The 20,518-nt window shown below is 45.9% G+C and overlaps 1 protein-coding gene and 1 long non-coding RNA gene across 8 annotated transcripts in view; one reads left to right on the plus strand and one right to left on the minus strand.

Annotated features, from left to right (window-relative positions):
• The window catches only part of MSRA (methionine sulfoxide reductase A), a 250,933-nt gene extending 232,922 nt beyond the window's left edge, over positions 1-18,011 (plus strand). For 5 of the 6 annotated variants that reach the window (XM_027904465.1, XM_027904467.1, XM_027904468.1 and 2 more), the window contains one exon: positions 17,041-17,453. In XM_027904465.1, coding sequence (XP_027760266.1) covers positions 17,041-17,205 — 165 coding nt within the window. In that variant the 3' untranslated portion in view covers positions 17,206-17,453. Of the gene's footprint in view, positions 1-17,040 lie in introns of all 6 variants that reach the window. The other variant, XM_027904466.1, reaches the window with a different exon arrangement.
• Positions 3,197-20,492, minus strand: LOC114068418. Of its 2 annotated transcripts, none has more exons than XR_003573593.1 (3): positions 20,436-20,492; positions 9,894-9,974; positions 3,197-3,353 (listed from the first exon to the last, which is right to left on the minus strand). It is a non-coding gene; the product is annotated as an uncharacterized LOC114068418 (long non-coding RNA). The 2 variants fall into 2 exon arrangements; XR_003573592.1 differs by lacking the exon at positions 3,197-3,353 and adding an exon at positions 3,556-3,679.
• Positions 20,493-20,518: the final 26 nt, after the last annotated feature.

The raw sequence follows: 20,518 nt of genomic DNA on the forward strand, positions 1-20,518 counted from the left end.
AAAAAAAAAAAGAAGAAGAAGGAAAAGAGGGCTCTAACATTTACTGGCAGTAATCATTGCACCATCTGCTCCGGGAGCTGCTTCCAGAACACACGTTCTCAGCTGCTGAGCAGTCAGCTCTCCTCTCCCTTCCTCTCAGAGACAGGGATGCCAGCAGTTCCTAAACTGTAACAGCATGAACAAGCCTTTTGCTTTTTTTTAATCTTTTTTTTTTTTTCCTCCTCCTTTTTTTCTCTTTCAGTCACTGGATTTTTTTTCTCTCAAGGACAGATTTAACCTGTGTTTTTTTAGCTGTGCCTGTGGGAAAGCTTTCCTGGTGGGATACCCTCATGCCTGGGCCTGGACACCTTGGATTCCTGCTCTCATGATCCATAGCACTGAGCTCAACACCAGCTTCCTTCCCTTTTCTTCCACGTGCCAAGTCAGACTGAGCTGTTCAGCATCCCTGTTACCCCTCCCAGAGCCCAAATCCATCAGTGAATCCCAGGATATAAACCAGGAGGAGGTTCCTGAAAGGAGCTGGGACAGCCCAAGCTGCCTGTTCCATGTGCTCCTGCTTCGCTGCCCTTTGGCTGCTGGGGACAGGGGCGCTTAAGGAAATATATAGCTAATTTAGAGAGTAACATTAATTAGCTCCTCCTGTCCTTGAGTGTTTCTGTGTCACTGACTCCCCAGTCTATGGCTCTTGTGTTTTCTGTTGTTCCTCTCAGCAATAATAACCCACGATCTCTGTTTGCACATTTAAACTCAGAAGGAAAAAAAAAAAAAAGCATCCATCAGTGAAAGCCCCTATTCAATCCTCCCATTGCAGAGCCAGTGCTTCCCAAAGAAATGAGGCAGAGTGAATGCAGAGCCCATTAGGCCTGTCCCAGGAGGCAGGATCTATATGCTCACAGATGTACTTACAGTGAGAAATCTGCATTAGGGGGAAAAATTCCTGCTTGACCGGCGGTATTTGTGCTAAACCACAGGATTTCAAGTGCAGCTTTGCAGGGAGAAGTGACTCTGTGGGATGGCTTTGTGTGATTTTACGTGTGTTTCATTGCATCAAGAGGAAATGTACTCCTTTGCAAGCAGGAGAAATGAGATTTCCCTCTCAGCCTCTCATACTTCTCTTATTTCCATAGCCCAGGCTGGATCTGGAGGGGTGTTTTCCCATCCACAAATCAGGGTTGTTTTGTTTGGTTTTTTTTTCCCTCAGCATTTGATCCAGCTGAACTGTAATGCAGATCACAGAGGTTGGAGCCTCAAAACCACTTTGGGAATATCTCTTGTTCCTCAAGGCAGTGCCTGTGTGAATGAACCTCTGTATTTTCACAGGCTGTGACACTTGGACCAGTTCTTTCCTGCCATTTACGAAAATGTCAGTCTCTGGGGTCAAATGAGTTGGAGATGCTATTTATAAAAAGGTTAGAGGAGCCAAATATTTACTGTCCTCACAGCACAGGATGGTGACACAGGGCAAATCAGAAGGGCTTGGGAAGACAAGAAATGCAGGATAAAGACAGGAGGAAGCAGGGAAAAGAGGGAAAGATAAAAATGGGAAGATGTTTGTATTTGTGCCTGTTGCAAATGTTCCCCTGTTCAATAGAAGCCCATACACTGACCTTCCGCTGCTGATTGAGAGAGGAGCTCCTTATTGCACCTCCCCACATGACTCTTACGGCTATGTGGGAAAGGGGAACGGGAAAATCCCCTGCAGGATGGCTGATTTTTAGGACCAGAAGCCTTGTCACACCCTGGGATGGGCAGGTGCTGTTTTTTTCATCAGGTGAGTGGCCACACCACCCAGACTCTGCAGGACTAGCTCAGCCATGCGACACAAAGCTTTGCTTGCTGAGGAAAATTAGGAACAATCTGTGCTTGGGAGGTTGGGAAAGAATGAGCTGAATGACCTTATTCCCTCAGTGGGAGCAACAGATGCCACAAGTGTGTGTTAAGGGCAGCAGATTTGAGACCATCCGTGGTGGGAGAGGCCATGCTGACTTGTGATCTCAGATATAACGCTTGGACGAGTATGGGAAATCCTTTAATGTGTTTTTCCTGCCCACTCCAAGTTCTCTTGATGGTGGGACCCCCATTGCTTCCCCTGGAGAAAGGACAGCCTGGCAGGGCTGGCATCTGCTGGTGCCCACAGCCTTGATCACAGCGAGCGCCTGGACCGAGCCCCCTCTTCCCGTCTGTAAATCCCTCAAAGGGCCCACACGGAGATGGACTCAGAGGGGCAGCAGCAGGGAAGCAGTTGTTGTCCAAAGGAAGGAGTTGAGGGGTGTTGGGAACGCTGTGATTCCTCGGAGCAACACGCCCTGCCCTGCCAAGAGAGGCACCGAGCCACGCGCGGCAGCTCCAAATGCTCCGTTGGCTTCAAAGCAAGGAGGAGGCAGGGGAGAGGGCAGAGAGGTGTTTTGGGGAGCAGTAGGAGCCCCAGAATTTCTCTCTGCTCTCTGTAAGCACCCAACTGAACAATTTTTTGAGGTTTCGTAGCGCTCTTAATTAGGCCAAACTTAAAAGAAGGACCACTTGGCACCCTCGGCGGTGAGAGCCATGTGCTACCTGCAGCAGGCCAACTCCAAAATGCAACTGATTTTTCTCTCTCACCTACATTCTGCATTCAAGCAGCTGCTCCTAACAGGTGCTTGCTCTCTTCTGAGCAGATGGCAACGAGAAAAATGGGATTGTTGGCAGGTTTTGCCACGGAGCAGCCTCCTTGTCACACATAGTGGTGTGTATACAAACACACACGTGCTCTCAGGCTCTCGGTTTAAGAAGTAGTTCTCCTTCTGATACAAGGTCAGTCACGTGTGGGGGGGGCTTAGCCAGGATGGGCTGTGCTCCTCTCTTTTGTTTCCTGGGTCTAAAGGCATTTGGGGCTTTGCTGCCACATCAAAACCCCACAAATCTGGCTGTTAGTTCAGCTCTTCTGCTGTTTCTAAAGCAGTGTGTTTCAGGAGGATTATGTAGGCTGTGTACCTTCACATTTATCATACACCTTCAATAGCTTAGATAGCAATTAACTAGAAATCAGGCAGGTTTTAGGTGAGAAAAACCCCCAATGTTTTTCTCTTTACTCTTACTTATGGTAACACAGTGAAAATGCAGGAAACAAATGATAGAATCATAGAATGGGTTGGAAGAGATCTTAAGGATCATCTCATTTCAAGGATCTCTCGAGCCTTAAATAAAACAACCAGGTGAAAATCTGCAGGGGAGTAGAGACACAGCAATGCCTTTGAAGAAAGAAATAGAACAGTGCTTTATCACTGGGAGATGCACCTCGGACTTTGAGGGCCAAAACAGGCTCAAAGCTGCCATGGGAAAGTACTCAGGGAGATGATTTGTGCTGTATCCATCACCTGAAGAGAGATACAAATCTGTCAAACAAATCCTTCTGTCCTTTTTTACTCTTGACTCTTCTTCCACCTCCCACATTTTGCCTGGTGAGGGCTGAGAATGGTGCAGAGCAGTGCCAGGTTTGCCCAGAAGACCTTTCCTGCTTCTGTTCCTTGTGCAAGAAGCACCGGGCAGAGCCATCCTGGCCCTGCTTTGCTGTTCATTTCAAAGGAGCAGCCTGAGCCAAGAGAGCCAGATGAGGGTGACATCTGGCCAGGGAAGCTCTGCCAAGTCACTGCTGTTCTGTAGCTGGCAGGAAGATGATGTGCTGCAAAATGCCAGGTTCTCTCTGAAATGTAAAGTGCATTCCCTGCATTTTCTTTGCTTCCCATCCAGCCTCAATCAGCTCAGTGTTTTGTTTTACTAATGGCCAGATTCAAATCTCCTTTCCAGGCACATAAATCCCTTTCATTGGTGGTGGGAGCTTTATACAACGAGTGGAATTTGACCTCCAAGTCCAAAATGGTCTTGTGTTTTCTGAGCTTACTGACAAATTAACTTGTTGCAAGTCAATCTCATTGAAATCCCCCCCTCCTGTGGGGTGTGTTTGTGGTGAGGGTTGCTGATCACATCCATGGGAGTTGTTTGTGTCTAAACTCTTCCAGGAAGGAGTAAGCAGAGCTTGGAGCAGGTGGATAAGCTGAAGAAACTCTGCAAGTTCCCTTCGCTGGTGTTTTTCTCTAAGCCTAAAAGATGCACATCTAATAAAAAAATCACTATAGCTGGTGAAAAAAAGCTTGTGGAAGAAATCTGTTGCTGATCAAAGGTATGTGGAATTAAAAAGCAGCTCATGGGATTGGAACTAGATGATCTTTAAGGTCCCTTCCAACCCAAACCATTCTGTAATTCTATGACTCTGTGGTTCTAGGTTCCCTGTACACACAGTTGCTCTCTGTGTGCTCAGAAGATGCCCATTCAGGGGTGGTTTGTTAAGGAGCTGAAGCTGAAGGATTTCTCCTGTTTGCTTATGAAGGTTTTTTTCCTTTCACCCTTGTTGCTGTTCTTTCAGCATTTTTAGTGGCTGCCAAACTGAACTGCTTTTGCAGCTGATGTTCCATCCAAGTGGATTTTTTTTTTCTCCTGCTCTGGTAAAATAGTTTTGCTGCACTGAACCAATTTTCAAAATTGTAGAAGAAAGGGGATTGTGTTAAATCATTGACAGGCTGGGAGAGCTGGGGGGGTTCACCTGGAGAAGAGAAGGCTCCAGGGAAGACTTCAGAGCCTCTTCCAGTGCCTAAAGAGGCTCCAGGGGAGCTGGAGAGGGACTGGGGACAAGGGATGGAGGGACAGGACAAGGGGGAATGGCTTCCCACTGCCAGAGGGCAGGGAGAGATGGGATATTGGGAAGCAATTCTTTACTCAGAGGGTAGTAAGGCACTGACAGCTGTGACTGCCCCATCCCTGGAAATGTTCCAGGCCAGGTTGGATGGGGTTTGGAGCAACCTGGGCTAGTGGAAGAGTCTGTAGCTGGATAGGGAATAGAGAAATCGGATTAGTTGTGTGTTCTTTTGCTGTGCTTAACCATGGCAGGAACTCACCAGCAGTTTTATCTTCACAGATAACTTTTGTAGAGCTGATTCCAGAGGAATGTTTGTTGGGATGTGGCCCTAGCAAGGTGATGCAGTGAGTGCCCCTGGCTTTAGTAGCCTCTGTGTGACCCCAGCTGTGCCTTTTCCCCTTTAGTGCTGTATCAGTTCTGCCTGTTTTGGTGCCTGGACTGACTGCTTGGCTTTAATTCTGACGCACAAGTGTCACAGTGACATTTGTGATATGCTGGGGAGGAATCTTCCGTCCTTTTAGTGTCATTCCAGTGGGATGGGGGGTTCCCATCAGTTTTTTAGCAGACCTGCCAGCCTCCTGAGCATGTCTCTGCTTCCTGGAGCTCCTTGCATCCATGGGATTCACTGCAGTAAAAGCAAAGTGTGTGACTGAGAGCATTACCTGCCTTCTGTGCTCAGATCAGTTGATTTCAGCATTGAAAAAGCAAAACTAAACTGATCCCTATGGAAATTCTCAGGATTGAACACACTTATTCAAAAGGTGTTTGCATCTGCTGGCTCATACACAGCAAATTCAAGCCATAACAGTTTTATTTTTAACTTCACCAGAAGTTACCCTCTATCCATTCCATGGGAATAGGTGAGAATATTTTGAATTAATATCAAGTTTTCTTGAAGATTTGTCAAATAGGGGGGATCTTTGCATTGAAAGATATGTATTGAGACCATAACTAACTTGAAGCTACCAAGCTGATTGGAGGGGTGGAGAACCTTTCCTATAAGGAAAAGTTGATGAAATTGGGGTTGTTCAGTCTGGAGAAGAGAAGGTTTTGGGGTGACTTAATTGCAGAGAGGAAAGATTGAGAGAAACAATCCCTGAAAGGACAGGACACAGGGAATGGCTTCCCACTGCCAGAGGGCAGGGTTAGATGGGATAGTGGGTAGGAATTCTTGGCTGTGAGGGTGGAGAGGACCTGGCACAGGTTGCCCAGAGAAGCTGTGGCTGCCCCTGGATCTCTGGAAGTGTCCAAGGCCAGGTTGGACAGGACTTGAAGCAACCTGGGCTAGTGGAAGGTGTCCCGGATATCTTTAAGGTCCCTTCCAACCCAGGCCATTCCGTGGTTCTATGACTCACATTCAGTGCTGCTTAACTGCCCAACAGGAAATATCACCCTGAGTATCTAATTAAATCTGTGTATTTTCAGATTCTGTCCTTATCAATTATCTTAATGCACGCTCCCGTAAAATAATCAGGAATTACCGTGGCAGTACGTTTCATTGTCTGCCAAAAAATAAATTGCTTGATATTATCCCAACACTTGAGAGCAAAACTTGTTTTCCCAGAAAAGATAACAACCCAGCTAATTCAGGTTTTTCCAAGGCACGTGCACCGTTATCGTTCGTAAGAAGCTTAACCAACCTGAAAGCAAACGCTAAATGATCCAGATCTCGGGCTTTATTAAGCTGGTGTGGTTTTTTTTTTTTTTTTTTTTTTTTTTTTTTTTTTTTTTTTTTTTTTTTTTTTTTTTTTTTTTTTTTTTTTTTTTTTTTTTTTTTTTTTTTTTTTTTCTGTCACATAAAAGCCTATCAAAAAAACCTAAAGATGTGGGTAAATGAGATTTTTCTGGGAGGCTTTAAAGTTTCCCCCCTTCCCTTTTTTTTAAAGCGCGGGGGCGATGCCTCTGTTTACGTGTCGGTTTGTGGAGCTCTGAGGCAGCGAGCGCGTCCCCGCCGCCGTTTCATGGAACATCCTTTGTTTATTCACACTGTGCCACTTTTAAACTTCAGATGTAAACAACAAAGGCTTCTTTGTATTTCACACTGTCTCATACTCACTACCTTCTGAAGTCCAAAGCCAAAACACTGCGGAATTTTACCCTCCTCACACTTTCTTCTGCTTGTCGGATGCATTCTTCCAGCCTTTTTCTATTTATAGGAGCTGGAAAACTACTTGTCTCCTGATTAAAACATGCTCTGTTCGTTTTCTCTTGACTTTTCAGTCCTTGGTATGGGCTGAAATTGTGTTGCGTGGTAGCCATTTTAGATAGAATTTTAGTAGTAATCTTGCATGTGTTCCATAACAGAAACAATTTGTCATCTTGAAGGATCCAAATTGCCTTAAAGTGTTCGATCTGTTACACGGATGAGAAATCCAGCAAATATTCCACTGAAATCAGCTGGACAGGTAGGCCAGAAAGAGCCAGGCTGGAAATGCAGCAGCTGTCTACCAACACATGTTTGGGGGCACAAGAGCTTGGTTTCCATTTCAAAGCAGAGCAGGAATTTTAGCTGGAAGTTTCACAGAGCTTTAGCTGTGCTGATCCTTGAGATCCAGCCCTGGGATGTGCTCCCTGCTTTGTAGCCACTGGGAAGGACCTCAGTTTTATGTTTCATTTGATATGGAACAAGTCGTGGTGTTCAGATCAGTCTCATGCTGGATCCATCCCCCCCTCTCCGTTTGCTGCTGTTTCTGTTCCTCTTCTCCCATTCTGTGTTTATCTCCATGGGGAAAAAAAAAAAAGGGCAGACTATCCAGAAAACCAGAGTAAAATGGGGTTGATTTTTTTCCTCTCCCAGGAAGCTGTGTTTGAGCACCAGTGAGGTCTGATGAGCCTGTCCATGGAATTCTGGGGGCAGTTTTGGGCCCCTCAGGGCAAGAGAGACATGGAGGGGCTGGAGCGTGTGCAGGGCAGGGAATGGAGCTGGGGAAGGGGCTGGAGCAGCAGGAGCAGCTGAGGGAGCTGGGAGGGCTCAACCTGGAGAAAAGGAGGCTCAGGGGGGACCTTCTGGCTCTGCAACTCCCTGACAGGAGGGGGGAGCCGGGGGAAATCGGGCTCTGCTCCCAGGGAATGAGGGACAGGAGGAGATGGAATGGCCTCAAGCTGTGCTAGGAGAGGTTTAGGTTGGATATTGGGAACAATTCCTTCATGGAAAGGGTTGTCCAGCCCTGGCACAGCTGCCCAGAGCAGTGGTGGATTCCCTATCCCTGGAGGGATTTAAAAGCCATGTGGATGTGGCACCTGGAGACAGGGGTCAGTGGTGGCCTTGGCAGTGCTGGAGGAGTGGTTGGACTCGAAGCCTTTTCCAACTTAGAGGTCTTTTCCAACCTAAATGATTCTGTGGTTCTGTGATTCTGTTTTGAGTGGAACATTCAATATAAACCATGACAAATAGCTTTGCTGTAAATTGGTAGGAGTGTTAGATCCCTGTTAGATCCCTCTGAGATATTTCCTCATATAAAAAACCAGCAACACAGCCTGAAAATAATGGTGACAGCAGAGGTAGTTTAGTAAGTGAGTCCAGTGGTGGGTGTTCAAGGTGAGTTGTTGACCTCTCCAGAGTGTGGACAGCACAATACAAATCACTTCCCAGCTTTTTGGGGGAATAAAATGCTTTAGCATTACAAACTAATGGTCATGGGAGGCTGAACAGAAAGGCAGAGCTTGTTATTAGAGGTGAAATAAGTGGCAGAGGTGACAGGTTGCCCAGCAATTTCCATAATAAGGATATTTCCAGCTATTCCAGTATAGCAATTTTTATGATTTTGGAAGTAAATATTCATGCTTAGTAGTTTTTTTCTCTCCAATCACAACAGAAGTAATTTCTGGATTTTTCAGGATGGGTTTAGGAAAAGATAAATTGTTTCTTAGAAAAATTCATATATTTTCCTGAGAAACTGTCATGCTTATATATCATGGAAGAAATGCTTGATATAAATCCAGTGTTGACTCCAGGGAGAAAAAACAACATGATGGCAGAGCTGAACTGAGCCCTCTGTGTTCAATATGTGAAATGAACATTTTCACTTCTCCACTGTAGCTCCCTTGAATGAGAAATAATTGGAGTGCCTTCCATTTATTGCCAGTGGTTCCCACACAGGGTCGCACCTTTGCAAAGGGAAGTCTGAGCTCTGCGGTTGCTGTGGAACAGACATAACTGAGCTGATGGAGGTGGTAAAGTCTTGTCAACGTGGCATTTATTCATGGAGTGTTTTTATTGTGCCCACAGGCAGCCTGGAGTTGCCTGATCTTACATTACTTTTGGACCTGAGTCAGCTCCTCTGGCTCCACCACCAGGAGATACCCTTTGTGGTCGTCGGCAGCGTGGGAGGTTCTGCATTAACCTGCTCCACAAGTGCTTCATTTGCAGTGGCCCCATCTCAGTTTGGCCCTGGCCATTTTTATTTCAGGAATCTGAGAGTAATGGATGGGTGATTAGTGGAGGAGACTCTGCTGTCTCCAACCACGGAATAGATTTTAGCTTTAGATCACTGGGAGTCAGAAGGGGGCACGTCTTTTCTTAGCCATCATAAATTATCCATGCAGGATGTGCAGTAAAAGGCTGTTTGGCTGCGTTAAAATTGGCCAGACAAACAGAATTTCCATCTCTCTCAATGGCTCCTTCAACACCTAATTAGTTCCCAGATGCTGGTTGAGCAAGATGTCTTTTATCTTTGCCAATGTTATCTTCCTATCCCTCCTAAATGCCCCCTGGTGCCGTTCCCCACTTTCATCTCTCCTCCCTCTGGAGAAGGCAGGATGGGTGTTCAGGAAGCTCAATGCTGAAGGTCAAGCTTGTAAAGACTGTGGGTCAAGCTGATCCTGTTATACCAGGGCAGTATCTGGAGCAAAAGCTTTGAATCCAGAATTAGATGGATATGATGGAGAGCAGGATATAACTTCCTTCCTATGCACGTTCACAGGAGCAGTGTCCAACAGGAAAAAATAGATTTTATTCTGCTGTCAGTCCCATTTAATACAATTTAGACCAAATTCAAAGCTCATCTTTTCCCAGTGCTAGAAGGTACAACCACGCCTGTCTGGAAGAATGTGCCGTTTCTGCTGGCACAGCTGATTGTTGTGGGCAATGGGGAAGAGAACTCAGATGGGAAATAGTAGGAAATATCAGACTAACTGCTCTCCTGATCCTTCCTAGACCCTCTGAGCACAACCACTTGGGGCCCCAGATATGTTAATACCAGGCTATCAGCCAGCTGTGATTTACCTTGGCAGGACTGATGTAGATCCAAGCCCAGCAATGCTTTCCCCTCTGGCAGGAGGGAGTGACCAAACAGGCTGCTCTGAGCTAAGTGTTTAAGGGAAAAACGTTTCAGAGGGAGCAGATCTTCAAACTGAGGGAACAGACTATAAATACACTCACAGCTTTTCCCCGAGGCTGCTGGGCTGTGTCTCCAGCCAGGTTCAGTTCACTTGACTCCTGTGATGTGTTCTGTTGTGTGGGAGAGTTTTGTCAATAGGCATAAGCTCTGACAAAGTCAGTTTGGGGAGTTTTGTGGATGAGAACCAGGATTCTCCAGCTTTCATTTTGCAGCACCATCTTTTTCTATTGTATTTCCTTCATATCTGTATTTTCTCTGTGCTGCACTGGAAGAACACATTGCTGTGGATAATTCCACATGAACAATTCCAGCAGGTTCATGTAACAGCATCTCCCCTCTTTGGCCAGGTAATGGATAGTCTCTTTAGGATGCATCCTGGGCTGCATCCCCACAGCGTGGGCAGCAGGATGAGGGAGGAGATTCTCCCTCTCTCCTCTGCTCAGGTGAGACCCCATCTGCAGAGCTGCTTCCAGCCCTGGGGAACAACAGCACAACGATGTGGAGCTGCTGGAGCAAGTCCAGAGGAGGCCACGGAGATGCTGCCAGGGCTGGAGCCCCTCTGCTCTGGAGCCAGGCTGGGAGAGCTGGGGGGGTTCACCTGGAGAAGAGAAGGATCCAGGGAGACCTGAGAGCCCCTTCCAGACCCTAAAGGGGCTCCAGGAGAGCTGGAGAGGGACTTGGGAGAAGGGCTTGGAGGGCCAGGACAAGAGGGAATGGCTTCCCAGTGCCAGAGGGCAAGGTTAGATGGGATATTAGGGAGGAATTGCTGGCTGTGAGGGTAGTGAGGTCCTGGCACAGGTTGCCCAGAGAAGCTGTTGCTGCCCCTGGATCCCTGGAAGTGTCCAAGGCCAGGCTGGACAGGGCTTGAAGCAACCTGGGATAGTGAAAGGTGTCCCTGCCCATGGCAGGGGGTGGAAAAAGATAAGGTTTAAGTTCCTTCCCACCCAAACTATTCCATTGTTCCGTGATCTCTGTGTCTTCAGATCATTCTGTGTGACTACAATGTCATCACGTAACAGTTTGTTTTCTATCCCAGCAAAGACCAAGGAAAGCTTTGGAGTTGATGAGTTTTGCCATTTCTGCTCGTAGCTCCATATACCCAACCTATGAAGGATGAAGAATTTATACCCACATAATTCCATCATTCCCAGATCTGCCAGAGACACGCTGCTAAGTGACTTCTGAGCCCTAGACAGCTTCCCTGCAAGGATGTTAATAATACTTAGAAATTCTAAAGCACTCCAAAGGCCTGTGTGAGCATTAGCTAATTATGTAGCACTCCAAAGCCCTGTGCAGAGCATTAACTGATCAATTCTTGCAGCACCTCTCAGATATATCCATATCATGGAGTCCACTGCGAGGAGGTATCTGGAAACAGGAGAATTTGGATATCTGGTCCCAGTCCAGTGTGGGAGATGGGGATAGGCTTCGCTTGCCAGCCACTGCTCCCACATTTTCCTTGGCAGGATCCAAAAGGAGGTCTCCTACGTAGGTACAAATGCAGATTTTACCAGATAAACAGGATTTTAGCCCATCCCAGGGCTTGTAGAGGTTGCTGGCATCAAATAATTTGGAAAAGCCAACATCAGTAAGTGACATGGAGAAGACTGGGCCCAGAGTGACAAACTGAGGTGCTCCAGCCAACTGAGGGCAGCACAAAGGAAACAATTTAAAATAATATATCCTTGAGGTGTGATACAGCAAAAAAGACAAGGAGAAGGAGGAGAAGGAGGAAATAAATGAAGGAGTAAATAAAACATTTTTAATTGTACATTATTAAGGCCTTATGCTACTCATCATGTTGTTCCTGTGGACCCAAGTTAGTTCCTCTGGATCAAGTGAGCTAAATTTTTGCTCACAAATGTGCCAGCAACAAATCCACAAACCTGGCAAAGTCAGTTAAGTTGTTTCCCAGTTAAAAATATCATAGTAATCGTGTATCCAGGATATACACATCCTACAGAGGATCAAGGTCATGGAACAAATTCCTGCAGGTCTTCTGCTGAAATAGTGCAGCTCCTTTAGTTCTCAGTGATTTTGGAAGCAGAGCTGAATTTTGGTACTGCTGATGGTATAACATTTTCAGTAGCCTTTATAATAAAGGCCCTACAGATTTTATATAAACCCTCAGCACAGTGAGATGTGCCTTGGAGTTTGATATCAGGGATGAGTGAGGATACAGAAGCAGAGGCTGTCACCTGTGTCAAGATGCTCTGTAGCGTTTTCAACAGCAGTGATTTGAGAGGAGATTTTAGAAGCACAGCCGCTTTGTATGACTTCCTGGGACATGAGACAAACTGGCTGCTGCTGTAAACTTGTTTTGAAAGTCTGTATTGAATCAAACACAGGATGATGCCACTTTTATTAAAAGCCACAAAATGCTCAAAGCCAATTAATACTCCGCTGCTTTACTAATGCCTCTGCTCAGAAAATTAAACGGTTTCATTTAGCAAACCCAATTTTAAAGCTTTTCTGTCAGATTTACAAGTGGGTTCAACCCTTCTCTAAATTTCCTGGAATTTTCAGCACAGCATATCAAAGCGTTGGTGGCTTCGAGTATTTGGAGGTGCAAGGGAATTGTGCTTTCTTGGCATAGTTCATTCCAAATTCTCCAGGCACTTCACAAGGATTAGCTATAAATAGGAAATGAAAGGTACAAATAACTGTGCAGGTTTTTTCAGTGAAGGCAGATTAACCTGTCTTGGGAACTTGAGCAGTTCGATATCCCCATAAAAGGGCTGAGAAAGGGGGAGACAGGCAACAGTGACACACCAAAACCTGCTGATGGTACAGAGCTATTCCAGGTAAGGCAAACTAGACATGACTACAATTGGAAAAGAATCTGAAGGTCTGGGCAATCAAACAGCTGCTGAAATTCCATGTGGATAAAAGTCAAGTGCAGGCACAATGACAGGGTTTAAATTAGCCCGCGAAGGAGGTGATGGCGTCACTGCAGATGGTTCTTGGAAAACATCTGCTCCGTGCTCAGCAGAGGTCAGGAAGGCAAGTGGAATGCTAAGAATTACTGGGAAAGAGAGGGAGAATAAAAAGGAAAATGTAAGTACAATAAATCTGTGGTGCTGCTCTTGAACAGAGTGTAATTCCAGTCATCCCAGTGAAAGCAGCGGTGACGTGGAACTGGAAGGGATGCAGAAAACGGGAGGGGGGGGCGAGCTGGGTTATGGAATGGGGAGATGAAGCCTGTGGATCTGGCTGAAGGCAGGAATGAGCAAGATTAAGGTGTAAAATCAAGGGAGTGAATAAGGAATTATATGAGGAGGCCACCAAGATGATCAGAGGGATGGAACCCCGCTCCTGTGAAGAAAGGCCAAGAGAATTGGGATTGTTCAGCCTGGAGAAGAGAAGGATTTGGGATGACTTAATTGTGGCCTTCCAGTACCTGAAGGGAGTCCACAAGAAAGATGAAGAGAGACTTTTTACAAGGACCTGGAGTGACAGGACAAGGGGGAATGGCTTCTCACTGGCAGAGGGCAGGGTTAGATGGGATATTAGATGGGATTATTACAGAAATTCTTGGCTGTGAGGGTGGTGAGGCCCTGGCACAGGTTGCCCAGAGAAGCTGTGGCTGCCCCATCCCTGGAAGTGTCCAAGGCCAGGTTGGATTGGTCTTGGATCAACCTGGGCTAGTGGAAGGTGTCCCTGCCCATGGCAGGGGGTAGAATGAGAAGCTTTCAAGGTCTCTTCCAGTCCAAACCATTCTACGACTCTATCTTTGTGCCAGAGGATGTGACAACATCCTCTGGTCATCCAGTGGTTAAGCAAGAATTTTAAAGCAAACAATAGGACATAAACTTTCATAGTCTATAACAATTTAAGAAAATCATCAAACACATCATCTTTTACACGCTGAAAGGACAAGTGGTTTAAAAAACTAGTTGTGCTGAAGTTCTCAGCACTGGCTTGGACATGTCAATGAGCTTGGAGGTCTTTTCCAACCTCAGTGATTGTATGATTCTGTGTTCCTGCTCCAGCACCTCTCCCAGTGTCCCAAACTGGCCATGTCCCCTCTGCAGCTGGGTGAGCTTTGGGTTCTAGTTTGTTTGGCCCCTCACTTTCAGAACCTGACAGGGGTCTTGGGATGGATTATAAGAAGTTAAAGGATCACTGTGGTCTTGTAGCCACTTGGCAGTGCTGGGTTAACAATTTGAGTCAGTGATCTTAGAGGGCTTTTCCAACATAAATGTGATTGCATGATCTCCCCTGTGACAAAACCAACAAAAATCCTTTGAATGAATGAGTTCTCCTTGAATTGCAGTGGAATATTGGAGAGAGGAAATGATCCAATAGCTCCTTAAAAATTTCTTGCACCGAGTAAAAGGGTTAATTGCAGCTCAGTAATGGGAGGTCCTGTCTGATGGCTCCAGAATTTTGAGAGAGTGAGGGCTAAAAATTCTTCCAGAACAGGATTATCATCAAATTATATTTATTATTAGAAAATCCTGCCTCAGTGGCAGGAGATCAACCCAGAGTGAGCTGATTTACACATGCCAGAGCCAGCACATCGTGAACTTCACCACCTTTCCCAGGGTTGTTTTTATCTTCAGTCGACACAGTCAGGGCGAGGAAAATATTTTCCCCTTTAAAATCCAGACATTCCAGGTGTTTGGCAGAGTTGTAGGAGCCTGGGGTTCCCACTGCTTCTGACGACGGGGCTGGAATCTTTTGCTAATGACCGAAGTGCAATGTAATGAGTCGTCTTGGGCTTCTGCTTTACTGGGTGTTTTAACAGAGAGTGCTGGCGATTGTGAAAGGGATAAATGCTGTTTATGCCCCCTTGTGGTACATTATCGAACGGAATGGCTTCCCCAACTGACAAAATGAGGCCAGTGATGGAAAAGTCCCAGGTAAAAAAAAATGTGTAACAAATACTGTTTTGCAAAGTGGAAAAATCTCTCCCCCTCCAGCCGCATCCTCATGACTCAGTTAAGGGGGAGAACCAATTTTGCATGGATTTGCAGCAGCAAGGAATGACTAATGCCCATGATGACAGAATTTGTGCCATCTTTCTGGAGTGAAGATAATTTCAAAAGTGTTTTTCTTTGCTGGGAAGGTTGGAAAGTAAGTGAAATGGTGCTTTAGAGAAGCAGTTGTGTTGACACCTCTTCGAGTTCTTTGTTGCCGACGTGTTGTGATACGAACCTTCCTGGTTTTTATCTTCCTCACTGACAGGTCTGACAGGTAAATAACCTGATTCTCTTGGGACAAAGTGTATCCCAGAGATGAAAAACACTGTTTGGTGATTTTACATGGGGAAATAAGGGCAGATTCCTGTGAAATTTGGCTTGTTACCCCCCCCTCCACCCTGTGTTCAAACACAATTAATTAGCTTGTCAACTTCTTCCAAAGCTGGGCTGAGAATTTAGGTGTGAGGTTGGGAACTCAGGAGCTCTCCAGACAGGTCAGTCACAGATTTTGAAAACTACATACAGCAAAATGAATCCTCCAGACAGTGAAATGATGGGAATAAATCAGACTAATGCTCTGCAAAGTCCAGGAGCTGCAGTCAGGGTGTTGTCAGGGCTTAGCTATGCTGAGGCAGGATCTGGGGAACCTTGCTGTGGGAAATTTGAAGACTTTTTGGTCCCAAATTTGGGACTTTTTGATCCTGTTATTTAAGTGCCAGCTGGCATTTTTCCATTATTCCCACTGCATGTCATCTTTCTCCATCCCCAGTTGAGGATGTAGAAGAGCACCGTAAAGAGGAAGGGAACGATTTCCTTCCCACATCCATGATGAGCACAAGGAAAACAGTGGGTTTAAATTAAAGTAGTGGGTATAACTGGAGAAACTCTCTAAGTGGGTGGAAAATATTGGAATGGTCTCCTTTAGGAAACTGGAGGATCCCCACCTCCAAAGATCTTTCATAACCAATGTTTGTTGGGATCAAGGAACTATCATCCATTCTGTCATGATGAAAGAAGTTGGATTTGATGGTGTATAACCAGCTCTGTTTTGTGGTTCCATGTTATGATTTCCCTATATTTGGTTTATTTATTAGCATTATAACACGTATTTTTCTGGTAAGCCTCAATGCTGACCCTTCTTGCTTACAGTTGATCTTACTGTCAATCTGGCTGATTGCAATCAGTTCTATCTACATCCAGTACTTAAAAAATATCATTTTCAACAGGAGCCTGACACTAATTAAAGTGCTCATTAAGTTTGTGTTGACTTCAGTGAGCACAAGTTATGTCCCCACTGAGATAAGAATTGGCTCCAAAAAGTTGGTGTTTACCATTTCCCTTAGAAAAGGACAATGCAGTAGGGAAAATGCCACAGCAATCTATCTTAAAAAGAAATTCCCTCTGTCAGAAACCTCCCTGGAGTTCCAAACTCAGTTAGGAGAGATCAGAAAGAAATTAAAGTTAAATTTAAAATCCTCACCCACATTCTGTCTTCTCTCCCTGCAAAGTGATTATTGCTCTTGGTCCATGTGTTGGCAAATCTTTCTGAAATGAGCCACAATTTGCCTTAAAACTGCCTTTCTGGTCAGGATGGAACTGGTCTTTTTGAAGAAAGGGGATGCAGCAACTCTATGAACAAATCCCCAGTGCTCTGATTTCCCAGTGGGGTTAAAATTTCACCCAGAAATTCTTGTTGGCATGAGGATATGGGGAGTGGGTCACACATTTTGAAGCTGAGGCACCTGCCAGGTGAGGTTTTTGGGCACTGCAAGGCACGGCCAGTATGGATCAAAGCGTGCTCTCACATTTGTTTTCCACTCTTGTTGAAATACCCTGGCAGGGTTAATAAAGAGGATAAATGTGTGGCCACAGCAAATTAACCAAATGAGCCATTAAGAGGGGCTGGGGCCTCACCAGTGCCTGCCCTGGAGCCTGCAAAGTCTCCAAGCAAAACAACAGGAGAGCAGGGATAAAGAGCTTTCAGGGATGTGCTGCAAATGGGATCCAGTAGAGATGCCTGTGGCTCCTTCTGGGAGGAAACCCGATGTCATTCATCAGCAGAGCAGCCAGCAAACCACTAATGGCTTTTCATCATCTTTCCTGACAGGTATTGACGGAGGGAGGCTTTGGTGCCATCACCACGGAAATCCGGGAGGCTCCCGAGTTTTATTATGCCGAGGATTATCACCAGCAGTACCTCAGCAAGAATCCCGGCGGATACTGCGGCCTGGGGGGGACGGGGATTTCCTGCCCCATCGGCCTCAAGAAATAACCTGTGCTTGCTCCACCACCTCCACTTTGGTTTAGGGAGTTTGGGAAAAGACCATGGACCGTGGTAGATGCTCCAGCGCATCCACAGCATCAGTGCGTCAAGATTTGGGAATCTCTTGGGGAAGGTTTTCCGTGATCGGAGCAACTTCGCATTCATCGGCAATAAAGACCAAAGTAGAGGCAAAAATTTTTATTTAGGGAGTTTGGGAAAAGACCATCAACCCTGGTAGATGCTCCAGTGCATCCACATCATCAGAGCATAAAGATTTGGGAATCTGTTGGGGAAGTTTTCCGTAATCGGAGCAGCTTCTCCTTCATCGACATTAAAAGCCAGAGTAGAGGCAGAAATTACCAACACAGCTTCTTACTCTAGAGAGCTCACAGGGTCTCCTCAGAATCTGGAGAGGTGGAAAGAGATTCAAATTTCTCAAAGTTCGGCTCCAAGTGCTGTTAAAAGGAGGAATTCGGAGGTGGTTGCATCCCTAACTGCTTTTGCACAGCTCATGCCTTCAGAAACGTTGATTTCCTTGGGTGGATGAATTTGCGGGGGTTTTGAGAGCGTTGACTTCTGGAGACATGGTTGGGCTCTTTAACTATCACCACCTTGTAATTTGGTGTCTTTGGGAATGATTGATAAGTTGATAAGATCAGTAACTGTCCCACAACTCTGCTTTCTAGGATCACCTCTAGTGCCTGTTTTCTGAAATAATCTTAGTAAGAGAAAGTCCAGATTGTAAAGTGTTGCTTCTTGACAGTTCCAAAACAAAAAGAAATCAGTTTTGTTTCCTGCACTGCAATAAATTACAGAAAAAGAAGAGAAAAATATTGTCTGTGGTGTGTTCCAAGTATATCTGGGTAGATCTAAAAACCAATATCAAATATTATAAAAGGCTGCAGTTTGCTAATTAAACACCAGGACTTTGAAATCTGTAATATTGTGCATATTAACAAGAGCATGGAGGGACAGGACAAGGGGAAATGGCTTCCCACTGCCAGAGGATGGGGTTAGATGGAATACTGGGGAGAAAATGGATATGGGATCCTGGGGGCTCAGAGGTCAAGGAGTGCTTGGGCAACTCTGAGGAACACAGTGGGGATTGTTGGGCCTGTCCTGTGCAGGGCCAGGAGTTGGTCTTGATGATCCTTGGGGGTCCATTCCAACTCAGGCTATTCTATCACTCCATGCTGTGGAATATCCTAGGACAAACAGCTTCCTTAGGAGGGTGGGAATTGGTTTGTCCCATCCGTATTGCTGCCCGTAATACTTCCCAGTGGGAAGCATGAGCTTGGGCCTCTCATGTGTTCCCTAATTTTTTTGGAGGTTGTTTTGATCACTGAGTTTGAAGAACATGTGCCAATGATGTGTCCGCTTGCAGATGTTCTTTTTAGGTAAAGCTTGTAGGAGCCCACCTTGATCCATCCATTCTGGGCTCACAAAGCTCATTTTTGAGGGCCAGACAGTTGGGACCCAGAGACACAAATTCCCAGCATTTCCTCCTGCTGAACTCTCCAGGGCACTCCTCTCCATATCTTGGTTTGATGTTTCCAACTCATATTTTAGGCTCAGAAAGGCCCAAACCAGCTCCTGAACATCTCCTGTACCTACCCAGCAGACCACATCGCCCTCCAAACTTGGAGGGACTGAAAGTGGGAATCAGAGAGTCAGTTTGGGCTTGTAAATCCATTGCTGAAGCCCCTCCTGCTTTACCCAAAGATGGACAGTGAGTCTGTGCCAGAAAAATTAACTCCCCATCTTCCCTTGCTGCTCAGCTGATGTTGAGTCTATTCCAGTCTCAAAATCCAGAGGAAAGCAGTCCTTTTAGTCCTGGGAAATGCTCAAAGGAGCTGCCTCTGGCATGTTAGGCTCTTCTGGAGATGCCCCAAAATGTGCCCACATCCCACTGGGGATTTCTAGTTGCTGTGGCAACTGATCCTGTCCTTAATGTGTCGTGCCATGTAGTTGTTCCAGTGCTCACTGCCAAGGTAACCAACCAAATTCTGTCTCATTTCCTTGGCATGAGGTGACAGAGAAGCAAAGAGGAGAGGAAAATAAAGTATTGCTTTCATCCTGTGCATTGGTAATTGGGATTTCAGTGGGATAACTCCTGATTTGCTCCGAGGCAAAACATTTCTGAATCATTTGGGGGCTTATAAAATTCCCCTCCCTCCCCTCCTACTCTGTGTTATTGTTTTGAAACAAGCTGGAAAGTCTTGGGGAAAAGTAACTTTCTGTCCTTAATACAGATATGCTCAAGTCTGAACCTGGTTGAGGTTTTTTTTTTAAGTCCTGTCCTGATGGAAATGATGTGTCGGTGTAGAAATCAGCCTAGATGGGTCCCCTGATGCTAAAATTGGCCCACACCAAAACATTTTGCCACCACAGAACTTATTTCTGGAGTTACTGTGGGGTGGAGTTTTGGCCTTGACCCCTTGCAGTTGCTGCTAAAGGAACAAAGACTATGAGGGTTGTGATCAGTAAAGGTGAGATGCTTATTCAGCCTCATGGATTATTATTTTAAGCTGGATTTAGCCCTGTGAGCCATCCTTGTCCACAGGGAAGAAGGGAGTGGCTGCCTCAACGTCTCTGATAGGAAACTTTTGATTTGGCACCATTTGAAATTCGCTCTGTGACAGAGCTTCCCCTTTCTTCTGCAAACACAGAATGGTTTGGGTTGGAAGGGACCTTAAAAATCACCAAGTTCCACCCCCTGCCATGGGCAGGGACACCTTCCACTATCGTAGGTTGCTTCAAACCCCATTCAACCTGGTCTTGGACACTTCCAGGGATGGGACAACATGGTCCTGTTTGAGTACAAACAAATAAGTGCCCCAGGCACAGTCTAAGTGGAGATAAAATTAAGAGTTTGATAGAATTCAGCATTTATCATAGTTGAAGATGGAAGCTGATGCAGGACCAGCATCTAAGGTCTTCAAAGGTGGTTCAAGATCCAGAAAGGGCTACAACACCCAGCAAACCAAACCCACTATTGCCACACCCTGTGAGGTCAGTCCAGGATCCAGTCAGGAACTGCCTCCAGGCTTCAGGGAGACCCGAGAGCCCCTTCCAGTGCCTAAAGGGGCTCCTAGAGAGCTGGAGAGGGACTGAGGACAAGGAATGGAGGGACAGGACACAGGGAATGGCTTCCCACTGCCAGAGGGCAGGGAGAGATGGGAGATTGGGAAGAAATTCCTGCTGCCCTATCCCTGCCAGAACTAAAGGAAATCACAAACATGGAAATCATGGAGCTTTCCCTCAGGGAACATTGATGCCCTTTGGCCTTAGGAAGGGCGACATCCAATTGCCCTGTCAACAG

This window comes from Empidonax traillii, unplaced genomic scaffold (genome assembly GCF_003031625.1).
Source record: "Empidonax traillii isolate 1590-97213 ecotype Southwest subspecies unplaced genomic scaffold, ASM303162v1 scaffold1060:size1239554, whole genome shotgun sequence".
In the NCBI taxonomy this organism is placed as follows: Eukaryota; Metazoa; Chordata; class Aves; order Passeriformes; family Tyrannidae; genus Empidonax; species Empidonax traillii.